The sequence below is a fragment of the Ovis canadensis genome, chromosome X (assembly GCF_042477335.2).
Source record: "Ovis canadensis isolate MfBH-ARS-UI-01 breed Bighorn chromosome X, ARS-UI_OviCan_v2, whole genome shotgun sequence".
NCBI lineage: Eukaryota > Metazoa > Chordata > Mammalia > Artiodactyla > Bovidae > Ovis > Ovis canadensis.
This window is the reverse complement of record NC_091727.1, coordinates 17,731,933-17,746,869: the sequence shown is the minus strand read 5'-3', so window position 1 is coordinate 17,746,869 and position 14,937 is coordinate 17,731,933. Positions and strand designations below refer to the sequence as shown.

Genomic DNA, 14,937 nt, shown 5'->3' with positions numbered 1-14,937 from the left:
AAAATGTGGTTTGTCATTCTCATAGACAAATAGAAGTTATTTATTCATTTATTTCTCATGCATTAAGTAAAATTTAACTTATATAAATTTTGAGTTAGTCAAAATAACCCTAGCTGACATAATAGAATTTGAATTAATAACTTTTTTGGTGGTAGATATAATTGCACATTGCTCAAAACCTCAAAGAATGTTAAACTTACCTTCACCTACAACCCCAAGGATCTCAAATTTATTCATCACATTACCAATGTTAGGAATCTTCATGAAGACAAACTCCTCTTTAGATGCAAGCCACAGAACATGGCATCAAAGAAGAACTTCTAAGAAAGTTGTACAGTAAGTAGAACAAAAAATGTCCGAAGGAAGAAATATTCACAGGTTGGCAGGAACTTTCACATATTTGTCCTAATGTGAATTATTAAATGATTTCCTGAAAAAAACAAACACAATTAAAAGTCATAAATTTTATTTCTCAGTACTCTAATAACCTATCCAATCTTTTCGTACAGTTACTTTAAAACCACGTTGTTTCATATGCTACTACTACTACTAATAATAATAATAATAGGAGGGAAGTACCCAAAATGAAACACAATCAAAAAAATGTACTTAACTATATTTGAAATGAATACTGTAACTGCAAGGAACAAGCCCGGGCAGGGAAAAGAATTAACCCCAGGCAACTTTTGAAAGGGGTTCCCAGGTGGCTTAGTGGTAAAGAATACACTGCCAAAGCAGGAGATGTGAGTTCGATTCCTGGGTTGGGAAGATCCCCTGGAGAAGGAAATGGCAATCCACTCCAGTATTCTTGCCAGGAGAATTCCATGGACAGAGGATCCTGGTGGACTACAGTCCATGGGGTCACAGAGTCAGACATTACTGAGCAAGTGAGCACACACACACAACTTTTGCAAACAGTATTTTAACTACATACTTTCCTTGAGTTAAAGAAATATAAACAAACAAACAAAAAAAAGAAATATAAACAAATATTACACTCAGTTATTTTTTACAGAGATGTGAAACTTCTTTATGTATATTCTAGAATTAAGCAAATAAGTAAACATACTGTGGATAATGTGGGTTTTGTCTCATTCTCATAAAAGGAAGTTACAAATATGAAAATTGGGAAAGCTTGGAATTAAGAGTTAATCATGTAAGGTCAGTTATTAATATAAAGAGATAAAGAAATAGATATAAATGTGTATGTAAATTACATATACACATACATTCTTCTAAAAGGGTAAAACATGAATCTAACCATAGGCAGCAACAGACAAGCCCAAACTGAGGAATATTCTACTCAATAACTGGCCTGTATTCTTTAAAAATGTCTATGTCATGAAACATAAGAAACGACTAAGCAACTGTTCCAGAAAAGAAGATTAAGAGTCATGATAACTAAATATAATGCATGATCTTGGACTGGATGCTAGATAAGAAAAATTTTTTTTTTGCTATAAAGGGTAAATGATAAAACTTAAAAGTCTACAGATTAGATAATGAAGTGAAAGTCGCTCAGTCGTGTCCTACTCTTTGCAACCCCATGGACTGTAATCCATGGAATTCTCCAGGCCAGAATACTGCAATGGGTAGCCTTTCCCTTCTCCAGGGGATCTTCCCAACCCAGGGAGCGAAGCCAGGTCTCCCACATTGCAGGCGAATTCTTTACCAGCTGAACCACAAGGGAAGCCCACAGATTAGATAATACTGTATCAATTATAATCTTTTTTTGACAATAGTAAGGCGGTTACATAAAACAATCCTCTTATTTTAAGAAATGACAAGATGAGTGGTGATCCAAAGGTACAAGTTTTCTGGTTATAAAATGAGCAAGTCCTAGGGATGCAATGTACAACATGGTGAATATAGTTAATAATACTCTACTGTATATTTGAAAGTGGCTAAGAGTAAATCTTGGGCTTCCCTGGTGGCTCAGAGGGTAAAGCATCTGCCCGTGATATGGAAGACCCAGGTTCGATCCCTGGGTTGGGAAGATCCCCTGGAGAAGGAAATGGCAACCCACTCCAGTATTTTTGTCTGGAGAATCCCATGGACAGAGGAGCCTGGTGGCCTACAGTCCAGGGGATCGCAAAGAGTCGGACACGACTGAGCGACTACACTAAATCTTAAGTGCTCTTCACAAGAAAGAATACATAACTATGTGTGGTGATGGATGATAAGCAGACTTATGTGATCCTTTTGTAATATATACAAATATGAAATCATTATGCTATACACTTGGAACCAATGTTATATGTCAATTAAATTTTGATAAAGTACAGCCTAAATCTCTAGAACAATCTAATAAAAAGCTTAACAGAAAAAAATAAAAGAATATCAAAGTTCTTAGAGATAATTTGCAAGTTACACCAATTCAGAAAAAAATACATATGTAGATACAGAGGAAGAGAAACAGAAAAAATGATAAAGTAAATATTATAAAATGTTTACATTTGGGAGATCTGGGTCAAGACTCTATGAAACAGGAAATTCTTTACATGATCTTTACAATTTAAAATCTGAAATTATTTTGAAATATTTTTTTGCTTAAAAAAAAAAAACCTATACTATCTTTAAGAAGAACAGTTGTATCAACATAAAGTACTGGTTTAAAAGGAAGAAATAAATCTAAACCAGTAAAGAAATTTTCTTTGCTGCTTATGAAATCTGAAACTTAATAAATTTGAGTATCCTATGTGATATAAAGTACTGACACAAAAAGTGGCTGTTTTATATACTAATGGTAGGAATGTAAATCTAAAGAGAAATATGTCCATAATTAAATGTCTTTTAAATGTTCATATCTTGATAAAAGTATCTGAAAAAACCTATAATATCATTCTTAAGTGTGGAATATTTAGATATAGCCCTTTTAAAAATTAAGAACATGACAAGAAATTCTGTTATTAATACTTATTAACATTACTATTAAACATTATCCTGGTGGGTTCCAGACAGCTCAGTAAGTCAAAAAAAAATAAATAAATAAAGGAATAAACTATATAGGACTGGAAAGAGAAAACCAGAATTTACAGATATTATTGTTTATATGAAACATGTATAATATCATATATGAAATGAATCACCAATCCAGGTTCGATGCATGATACTGGATGCTTGGGGCTGGTGCACCGAGACGACCCAGAGGGATGGTATGGGGAGGGAGGAGGGTTCAGGATGGGGAACATGTGTATACCTGTGGCGGATTCATGTTGATGTATGGCAAAACCAATACAATATTGTAAAGTAATTAACCTCCAATTAAAATAAATAAATTTATATTTAAAAAAATTTTGAAAAGAAATAGCAAAACAAACAAAAACAAAGAAAATGCAAAGGAATCTAAAAATTATTAGAATTATAAGTGTTAGCAAGGTAAATATAAACTCAGTATACAAATATCAACTGTATTTGTAAACATCAAAAAGAAACAGAAAATGTAAGTTTTAAAAATCATCTTTACAACAAAAAAGACACTTAGGACTTAACAAAAAAGATGCTTAAGACCTCTATTCAAATATATATGTATATATATACACATGTGTACATACATATATACATGTGTATGCACATACATATATATACATGTGTATACATATATACACATATACATAAGCATATATATCACATATATGTGTGTACTTATGTGTATATATATGTAAAGTTTATTGAAAGTCATTAAAGATTACCTAGATCAATGAAGTTTTTCCAATTTTAAGGCTAATGGATATCAATTATCTCTATATTAATCTATACAGGCAATGCAATTTCAATCAGAATCCCAAGAGTTTTCTGAGGAATTACAGTAAGCTGATTCTAAAATATATATGGAAGAGCAGAATTCCAAGTACAGCCAATACTCTTCCAAATAAGAAAAATAAGAAGGCTCAGCCTTGAGGGGAGGGTCTGGCAAGATACTCTCTACCAAATATACTGAGAGTTAGAACTGAGCTATAAAAATTAAGACAGGGTGGTCTAGGCAGAGAGAGACAAAATAGCCAGTGGAACTGACATGAGAGCTTGGAAGTAGGCCATACTTTAATATCCCTATAGTCCACACTCACCTCTGTGTTACTTCTCTGCTCAAAATCCTCCAGTGGCCTCCCGTATCATTAAGAGTGAAAGTCAAAGTCCACATAAGCCATCAGGTCTTAATCTCCTCTCCTCTGATGTCATCTCTGACTCTTCTTTCCCTTGATTGTTCCACTCCAGTCACACTGACCTCCTTCCAGCTCAATATATATCAAAGTCACAGTGGTCCCTAATGCTAAATATTTGTCACTCTAACACTTTAGATCAGATTTTTTATTGTCTGACTTTTCATTCAATATTTACCAAAATCGTTTTTGAAAAAAGGCAAGAGAAAGCAAACACAACACTTATTTCAGAAAACAACTTTAATTCAATGGAACCACACATTTTAAAAGGATGACTGTGACATTTAGAGAAAATGATGTCACAATTTCAAATATTTTCAAGAAATAAACATTTGTTCTATTCATTCATTTATTAAACAAAAAAATTACTAAGACTGTCTAACATGACTCAGAGAAAGAGTAAATAAGACAAGAGACAGTTGTGAATAAGATAGGCAAAATCCTTGCCCTCATGGTGCTTCACATTTTACTAAGGGGGGAAAAATGCAAGATTATTATCAGATAATGATACATGTTATGAAGGGAGAAACAAGGAGTGATTACTCAAAGAGGCCCCTCTACAAAGGTGACACTTGAAGTGGAATATCACTAACAGGAAGGAGCCAACATATGAAGATCTAAGTCAGTCACTTTCCAGGTAAAAGATGTGCAGAGTGTTTCTGAGAATGAATCATTCTTTTCTATGGCTGATTTGGAAGAACACCCAGGAAACAATAAATATTCCACTCTCTGTCAAGAATGGTACAGCTCATTTTAAAGGAAACTAGGGAAAAAAATTAAGTCATTCCTATTAAGAAAACTCAGCACCCACAAAAGTTATATATGTAAGTATATATAAAGATCATTTGGTCCCACCTATTCTCTATGCAAATCAAGTAATGTAAACCCTGGGAATCAGAATTTAAATGTGAGTAAATATGTAACACAGGTGTCAAGAACAGTCTTTTAACTCCCAATATTCAAATTGATCCACATGTTCAAGCTGGATTTAGAAAAGGCAGAGGAACCAGAGATCAAACTGCCAATATCTGCTGGATCATAGAAAAAGCAAGAGAGTCCCAGAAAAACATCTACTTCTGCATTATTGACTACGCCAAAGCCTTTGACTGTATGGATCACAACAAACTGTGGAAAATTCTTAAAGAGATGGGAATACCAGACCACCTGAAATGCTTCCTAGAAATCTGTATGCAGGTCAAGAAGAAACAGTTAGAACTGGACATGGAACAACAGACTGGTTCCAAATTGGGAAAGGAGTACATCAAGACTGTATATTGTCACCTTGCTTATTTAACTTCTATATAGAGTATATCATGCAAAATGCTGGGGTGGATGAAGGACAAGCTGGAATCAAGATCACTCGGAGAAATATCAATAACCTCAGAAATGCAGATGACACCACCCTTATGGCAGAAAGAAAAGAAGAACTAACAAGCCTCTTGATGAAAGTGAAAGAGGAGTGAAAAAGTTGGCTTAAAACTCAACATTCCGAAAACTAAGATCATGGCATCCAGTCCCATTACTTCATGACAAATAAATAGAAGGGGAAACAATGGAAACAGTGAGAAACTTTATTTCCTTGGGCTCCAAAACCACTGCAGATGATGACTGCAGCCACGAAATTAAAAGACACTTGCTCCTTGGAAGAAAAGGTATGACCAACCTAGACAGCATATTAAAAAGCAGAGACATTACTTTACCAACAAAGGTCCATCTAGTCAAGGCTATAGTTTTTCCAGTGGTCATGTATGGATGTGAGAGTTGGACTATAAAGAAAGCTGAGCGCCAAAGAATTGATGCTTTTGAACTGTGGTGTTGGAGAAGACTCTTGAGAGTCCCTTGGACTGCAAGGAATTCCAACCAGTCCATTCTAAAGGAAATCAGTCCTGAATATTCACTGGAAGGCCTGACGCTGAAGCTGAAACTCCAGTGCTTTGGCCACCTGATGCAAAGAACTGACTCAATGGAAAAGACTCTGATGCTGGAAAAGACTGAAGGCAGGAGGAGAAGGGGACCACAGAGGATGAGATGGTTGAGTGGCATCACCGACTCGATGGACATGAGTTTGAGTAAGCTCCGGGAGTCGGTGATGGACAGGGAAGCCTGGCATGCTGCAGTCCATGGGGTCACAAAGAGTCAGACACAACTGAGCGACTGAACTGAACTGAATTCAAATTGAGGGAAAAACTTAAAGCCAAATTGGATTTAACTACAATTTTATATGAATAATACTGATTAATTTTTCAAGGCCTTAAAAACTCAGACACTTCAGCTTCAAGTAACTAAATACCGTGGATGAAATGTCCTTTTGAGAACAAATACAAATGCTGGAGGGAATATTTCTAAGAACAGCCTAAAAATCCCCAAGACTGAAGGTTATGAAGAATTACCTGGCTGATATCAAGGCAAAGGAATAGAACTCAGCGAGGTAATCCAAATCATCCAAAACAATTTTAGCTCACAGACACTTGAAGGAAGATTCAGAAAAATAGGGAGAAAAACAGGTTTGCTCTTGAAACTCATAAATCCAGGGGCAAGAAGGTCAAAGGTAAAAGTGTTTCAAAAGAAGAAAGTATGATAAGCATCACTCACTTGAAGCTGAAACCCCAAGAGCTATACTCTTAGGATAAAGGAAACCAGAAAGAAATCAGTCCCAGAACAGACCTGAATGATAGCTTTATGTCACCTGAGTGACCTAAATAAACCTCTAAGTGTCCCTTGGATTGAGCTGGTCCCACATTCAGATGGTTAGTGCCAACAGTTATCTGCTTGAAAGGGGTAGCAGTAGGTGGTAGGGTGCAGGGTGTGGGGGCAGTTGGCAGGAGGGTAACAAGAATGCAGCCATCATAATATTGCTACAGATAATTTCTCATTTAGCTCATGCAATACATAATCAAAGATAACAAGATACACATAACATTAACAAGAACAGAAATGACCAAAACAGAAAATGCCCCAGAAAATTTATAATATCAGGATTATCAGACCTAGACTGTGAGACAGCTATAGAGTTGAATGAATAAAAACCCAAGGGTTGAACATTTTGACAGAACTGGGAGGTCCGCAAGGTAGAACAAACTGGGGAAAGAAATTAGAATTCCAGAACTGGAAAACAGAATACCACCAAGGGAACTCAACACAGACAGCATAAAAGGTATACATAATACTTTCATTTTTAAAACTTAAACAAATGAAAAGAACTGTAGAATATCTTTCTTCCCCCAAGCACACACAGCACATTTATAAAAACTGATAATGTGCTAGGCTGAAATGCAATTCAAAGCAAATTACAAGGATTTAGTCCAAGGATGTTCTCTCTCCACAATGCATGTACTCAACAAATTAGTCACAAAAGAAAGAATTAAGAAATATTCATATGTTTGCTCAGACAGTAAAGAATCCACCTGCAATGCAGGAGACCCAGATTCAATCCCTCAGTCTGGAAAATCCCCTGGAGGAGGTAATGGCTACCCACTCCAGTATTCTTGCCTGGAGAAGAACATGGATAGAGGAGCCTGGCAGGCTACAGCGGGTAAAGTTTCAAAGAGTCAGACACGACGGAGTGACTAACACTTTCACTTTTCATCCATATGTTTAGAAATCAATAAATAACATTCTTAAAATAATTCATGTCAGTCAAAGAAGAAATCACAATAAACATTTAAAAATAAAAATACAAATTCATTAGAAATTAATGCTTAGGGAGGTAATCAAACCCTTATAAATGCATATATCACAAAATATAAAAAATAAACTAAGAATCAATCTCAAGAGGTTGTTTTTTTTTAAAGAACAGTAAAATAAATCCAAAGAAAATATAAAGAAAGAAATAAGAGCAGAAGTTCATGAAATAGAAAACACACAAAAATAGAGAGATCAAAAAGAGCTGGATCTCAACTTTGTAACTAATCAAGGACAAAGGAGAACTCAGCCCCAGTCAACACACTAAACTCTAGCTTTCTATCAGTATTACGTTAAGCAGAGAACCCAGCCATACCATCCCAGTCTTCTGATTTACAGAACTGTGAGGTAATATATGGGTGCTGTTTTAAGCAACTAAGCTTGTAGTGTTGTTGCTGTTGGAAAGTCACTCAGTCTGTCCAACTCTTTGCAACCCCGTGGACTGCAGCACACCAGGCTCCCCTGTCCTTCACTATCTCTTAGTTTCCTCAAATTCACATCCATTGAGTTGGTGATGCTGTCTAACCATCTCATCCTCTGCCACCCCCTTCTCCTTTTGCCCTCAATCTTTCCCAGCATCAGGGTCTTTTCCAGTGAGTGGGCTCTTCACATCAGGTGTCCAAAGGATTAGAACTTCAGCTTTAGCATCAGTCCTTCCAGTGAATATTCATGGTTGATTTCTTTAGGATAGACTGGTTTGACTCCTTTCAGTCCAAAGGCCTCTCAAGAGTCTTCTCTAGCACTAAAGTTCAAAAGCATCAACTCTTCGGCACTCAGCCTTTCTTATGGGCCAGCTCTTACGTCTGTACATGACTACAGAAAAACCATAGCTTTAACTATATGGACCTCTGTCAACAAAGTGATCTGTCTGCTTTTTAACACACTAAGTTTGTCATAGCTTTCCTTCCAAGGAGCAAGTGTCTTCTCATTTCACGGCAGCAGTCACTGTCCCCAGTGATTTTGGAGCCCAAATAAATAAAATCTGTCATTTCTTCTACTTTTCCCCTTCTATTTACCATGAAGTGATGGGACTGGATGCCATGATCTTAGATTTTTGAATGTTGAGTTTTAAGCCAGCTTTTTCACTCTTCTCTTTCACCTGTATCAAGAGGCTCTTTAGTTCTTCCTTGCTTTCTGCCATTAGAGTGGCATCATCTCCATATCCTAGGTTGTTGATATTTCTCAGAGCAATCTTGATTTCATTTATACACAGTTTTATAACAGGTAAAGCTGAACTACAAACTATATCAGCTAGATATGCATATATAAGTGGTAAATCTATTTAAAAAATAAGTAATCAAAGAAGTGTCTCTTTTAAAAATGAGGATATTAATTAGCTCCAGGGAGGAGTTGAGACTGATAACATAAGAGGGCTTTCTGGGACACTGGTAATATTCTATTTCGTGACCTGAGTGATAGCTAAATATACATTAGAGTGTAAATTTGTTTTACCTACTTCTGTGTTGCATTTCACAATAAAATAAGGTTTTAACAAGTCAAAAATAATTCTGATAATGACATCATACATAAATAGTTTCATGGCATTTATATGGAGGCAAAAGATAATTTTTATCAAAGATAGAGCATTTCAATATTACATCAATCAAAAAAAAAGTTTAATTGAACTCTCTCTCTCTCCAGACTCCATATAATCCCATGTGTCTAGTGTTGGGTATCAACAGCAAAACCAAAAACTCCCAGTGACAGATCATCTGAATGATGACCACACTCCAAAATCACACGCCAGATGAGGAGCTGGTGAGGAAACTGGACAAGATATGCCTCAATGAGAGATGACTGGCATCCCAATGTGTGAAAACTCCTTGAAAAAGAGGGAATCAAGCAGGTGATTTGGGTTATTTCAGGGGGAATAATTAAGATCAGTGGTAGTAAAGTGGTAAAAAGCAGACATACCAGTGCAGTAGTGATTTGGACAATGATGAACCATTAATGGTTATTCATTCTATAAATATCTGTCAGACACCTACACTGGGCCAGCCCACCAGAGATGCTTCAGGAGACAAACAGCCCCTGCTCCCATAGAGACAATGAGGAGACAGACAATAAACAAACAAACATGATCATTCCAGATAGTGACAATTATTATGAAGGAAAGAAAACAGTCATATGGTAGAGAGTTTTGGAGATTGAAAGGGGCAGGGGGGTGGGCAGGTAGATAAGGTAGTCTGCGAAAGGCCTGTATGGGGAGGTGAAATTTCACTGAAATCTGCTTAATGTCAAGAAGCAAGTCATGGGAACAGGGATGTGAGAAGAGCATTCAAGGCAATACAGAGTCTTGAAGTGAAGTCACTCAGTTGTGTCTGACTCTGCTTCCCCATGGACGTAGCCTGCCAGGCTCCTCTGTCCATGGGATTTCCCAGGCGAGAATACTGGAGTGGGTTGCCATTTCCTTCTCCGGGGGATCTTCCCAACCCAGGAATCGAACCTGGGTCTCCAGCATTGTAGGCAGATGCTTTACCGTCTGAGCCACCAGGGAAGTCACAGAGTCTTAGAGAGCTTGATAAATTCAAGAAACAGAGAAGATCTGTAATCCAAAGCACAGAAGGCTAGCAGGGGACCTGCGGGGGGCAGGAAGAGGCCACTGAAAGCAGTTTAGCCTGGCCATGCCAGAAAAGTCATGTACAAGAGTCATGCACTAAAGTAGATGTCCTCTAAGGTCCCTTCCAATAAAAACATTGTAAAATCTCTCAAAAATTGTTTGAGATTTTGATTACTATTACTTTGTAAATAACAGAATGATTTTTTAAGTGTATTTGTCTTTAGCTCAGTTGGTTAAGAACCTGCCTGCAATGCAAGAGACCCGAGTTTAATTCCTGTGTTGGGAAGATCCCCTGGAGAAGGAACTGGCAACCCACTCCAGTATTGCCTGGGAAATCTCATGGACAGAGAAGCCTGGTGGGCTACAGTCCATGGGGTCGCAAAGTCAGACACAACTAAATGACTAAACCCCCATCTTGAACTAAGAAATACACCTAAATTTAAGCAATCTTGTCTCTGCATTGGCAAGTATATACCTACAAGAACTGAGAGAAATGTAAGGCTTATAATGTATTTCACATATTAGTAGTATTGAATTTAAGGGCTGCCTGAGCCTTAAATGTTTCCTTTGTTGCTGAAATTATAATCTTCATCTCAATGGGTCTTTTCTTCTGAAAGAAAGAAAGTACAAAATCAGATGAATCATGAGTTTTGTTTTCATTTCTGGCATTGTCTTTATACATACAAATGAGAGAATCATTTTGTCACTGAAACTGGACAGGAATGATGTGGTACACAACAAAACTTCTGCTATAATAAGAGAGTTCAAATGGTTTGAAATTTGAAACTCATGATCTATGTATGGAAAGAAATCGTTTCCATGGAAAGCACACCCTTATGATAAAACACCCTACTCTCTTACAGAGAATTCTCCATATTGACTATAGGTAAAGAGATAATGCACTCCTACTTAGTTTTCTTCCTAAATAGGACCATCTGACACAATAAATAGGACCTTCATTTTGCTTTATTCCTCCAATAGTGAAGTTATCAATCCATTCTCTGTAATTCAGTTCTCATAATTAAATCAAACTGATATTTGACTATCATGAGTAATATACACACAGTTTAATAGAATAAAAATTTCTAATTGTGAAACATGTATCTTGCCTCCCCTTTACCCTTAGGGTCTTTCCACAAGTTAGGGAATCCAATACCAAGTCAATGTATCTCTTACCCAGTTACCTGATATTTCTCCTAGTACTGCCAAGCCTGTTAAAACTCCCAGCCCTTCCTGAGAATCTGAGGACCTCAAGGTTCAGATTTTAAAAAAAGAACTAAACTGGAGTTCACACTAACATTGTACTGTTTAAGAAACACTACTGGTTTAAAAGGTTTTGAAAGCCCTTGCATGAAAATGTATCAATTTTATCATGGTTTTTACCGGTAACTTGCTCTGATCTCTAAATTTAAACAACTGAATTTAGAACAAACTTACAGAAGTTGAGAACCATTTTACTGTGTTGATGTGGATCAGAAAATGTGGTCTGTTATTGTCCTCTACTACTACAATCTTGCAAAATGCCAGGCTGGATGAATCACAAGCTGGAATCAAGACTGCCAGGACAGATATCAACAACTTCAGATATGCAGATGATACCACTCTAATGGCAGAAAGCAAAGAGGAACTAAGGAGACTCTTGATGAGGGTAAAAGAGGAGAGTGAAAAAAGCTGGCTTAAAACTCAACATTCAAAAAACTAAGATCATGGAATCTGGTCCCATCACTTCATGACAAACAGAAGAGGAAAAAGTGGTAACAGTGACAGATTTTATTTTCTTGGGCTCCAAAAGCACTGTGGATGGTGACTGCAGCCATGAAATTAAGACACTTGTTCCTTGGAAGGAAAGCTATGACAAACCTAGACAGTGTATTAAAAAGCAGAGACATCACTTGGTTGACATAGCACCATATAAGCCAAAGCTACGGTTTTACTGTAGTCATGTACGGATGTGAAAGTTGGACCATAAAAATGTCTGAACACTGAAGAACTGCTGCTTTGGAATTGCAGTGCTGGAGAAGCGTCTTGTGGAGAAGGCAGTGGCACCCCACTCCAGTACTCTTGCCTGGCAAATCCCATGGGTGGAGGAGCCTGGTAGGCTGTAGTCCACGGGGTTGCAAAGAGTTGGACACGACTGAGCGACTTCACTTTCACTTTTCACTTTCATGCATTGGAGAAGGAAATGGCAACCCATTCCAGTGTTCTTGCCTGGAGAATCCCAGGGACGGGGGAGCCTAGTGGGCTGCCGTCTATGGGGTCACACAGAGTCAGACACGACTGAAGCAACTTAGCAGCAGCAGCAGCCTCTTGACAGTCCCTTGGACTGTAAGATCAAACCAGTCAATCCTAAAGGAAATCAACTCTGAATATTCATTGGAAGGACTGATGCTGAAGCTGAAGCTCTAATCCTTTGGCCACTTGATTGGAAGAGCAGACTCATTGGAAAAGATCCTGATGCTGGCAAAGACTGAGGGCAAAAGGAGAAGGGGGCAGCAGAGAACAATTTAGTTAGATAGCATCACTGACTCAATGGACATAAATTTGAGCAAACTGTGAGAGATAATGAAGGACAGGGGAGCCTGGTGTGCTACAGTCCATGGGGTTGCAGAGTCAGACATGACTGAGCGACTGGAAAACAACCCCCCAAAAAATTAAAAACAAACAAACCAAAAACCCCTCACCAACCAAATCAACAAAACACACTCTCTTTCCCAGATGGAAAAAAAAGAGAAGGAACCGAAAGCCAAAACCACTGAAGAATACCTACGGATTTCAAATGAATTCAAGACCATTGGCCTACATACATTTCATATCTGAAATGCTTTAAGACTTTGGAGATCAGACTGTGAACCTCAATGGTCTTGGGAAAGCCACAGGGAAAAAAAGAGAACAAAGACTGACCTAGAGCAAATATAGTCATATTTTTTCAGAAAGGGTAAATCAATATATTCTTCAAACTCCAAAGCTGAGAACTTAAAAGTAAGCAATCATTCAATATGTCTTGAGAGTTAACTATATGCCAGGCACAATGACAGACACTGCGAACATACTGGTAAAGAAAATAAAACCCCTTACCTCAGGGAGTTTATCAAAGAATCACACAGTAAGTGTAAATTGCAATATAAGTGCTATGAAAAAGAGATATAAGCTCTACAAGGGCTTGTACAAGTTTTTCTACCTAATTAGGGAGGGTTGGCTTTTCCAGAGAAAAGTTTCAGTGAGCTGAGATCTCCAGGACAATCAGATATAAACTTACAGAGGAGGGATGATTTATGCAAAAATCCCAACTGAGGAGGGAACATGGCAGACAGAAAAGACTCAAAGATAGGAAGGGTTGGGTGGTTAATAACCCAGTACAAGGTGAGGCTGGAAAAAGAGCAAGTTGTTTAAGTAGTTTTATCTTTATCGTGAGACGGAGTCACTGGAGGGTTTTGAACAAGAATGGGAAGTGGGTTTGGGGGTAGAATGACAATCAGATGATTTTCATTTTGAAAAGATCACACAAGCTACAGGGCAGAGAAAGGCTCTGTGCCTCGAAAGGGAGCTATCAATTTGGGGGTATAACAACCAGGGAGCCATTGCAACCACCCAGGTGAAAGGCTAAGGGTGGGATGGACTATAAATAGGTACCCATGAAGACAGACAGATAGAGTCAGGATATATTCGGATAGGAAGCCAATACAGCTGGGAATGGATTAGAGAGGGGAAGTGAGGGAAAAAGAAATCAAAGGTAACTTCTTGGTTTGGCACTTGGGCTCTGAGTAGATGAAGGTTGTTGCTTCTTGATGTGAGGAAAACTAGAAGAGGAGCAGGTTAAGGGAAGGGAAGAAATTCAAGATTCCATTTTAGGCATGTTAAATTTGAGTTTACATATCCATAAAATGAAAAAGGCAAAAATCAAAGGGAAAAGGGAAATTTAAAAATGAGGAAAAGAATCTGCAACTTACATCACAAAAAGGTAAAACCATAACACATAAAAGGAACCTACTGCTCGATAAGAGGAGCAGAAGCCCAATTTTTTAAATGGGCAGTGATATGAACAAATAGTTCCAGAAGAGGAAACACAAACGCCTCTTAAACATATAAAAAGTTACTTGACTTTAGATATAATAAAAACTGAAGATTCAAACTATACTGAGATACAATTTTTCAGATTAGCAAAGACCAAAACTAACATACCATGTTGATGAGAGCAGGAGGGAATTAAGCTTGCTCATATATTGCTGGTGGCAATGTATATATATGATACAATTTTTTGGAAACCATTTGATATCTTTCAAAACTAAAATACATTCTAATGACACAGAAATTATATTTCTAGGAATTTATCCTCAGAAAACAGATACACATATACATGATAAAGATATTTTATTCACTGCAGCATTGTGTGTAAAAGCAGTAAGAATGGAAACTACCTAAATATCAAGAGAGGCCTGGTGAAATGAACTATGGTACATCCATTCAGTTATTTTAAGCTAGAGATGGAAGTTAAATATTTTAATATAGCATTTCAAAAATTTGAAGTTTCTCAATTTA

General features: G+C 37.3%; 1 protein-coding gene and 1 non-coding gene across 3 annotated transcripts in view; both read right to left on the bottom strand.

Moving 5' to 3' along the window:
• Positions 1 to 14,937, bottom strand: part of CDKL5 (cyclin dependent kinase like 5) — a 170,443-nt gene that overhangs the window by 107,377 nt on the left and 48,129 nt on the right. For both annotated transcript variants that reach the window (XM_070289810.1, XM_070289811.1), the window contains exon 2: positions 201 to 430. In XM_070289810.1, coding sequence (XP_070145911.1) covers positions 201 to 264 — 64 coding nt within the window. In that variant the 5' untranslated portion in view covers positions 265 to 430. The remainder of the gene's footprint in view (positions 1 to 200; positions 431 to 14,937) is intronic.
• TRNAC-ACA (transfer RNA cysteine (anticodon ACA)) lies at positions 10,267 to 10,338 on the bottom strand. Its single transcript has one exon. It is a non-coding gene; the product is annotated as a tRNA-Cys (tRNA).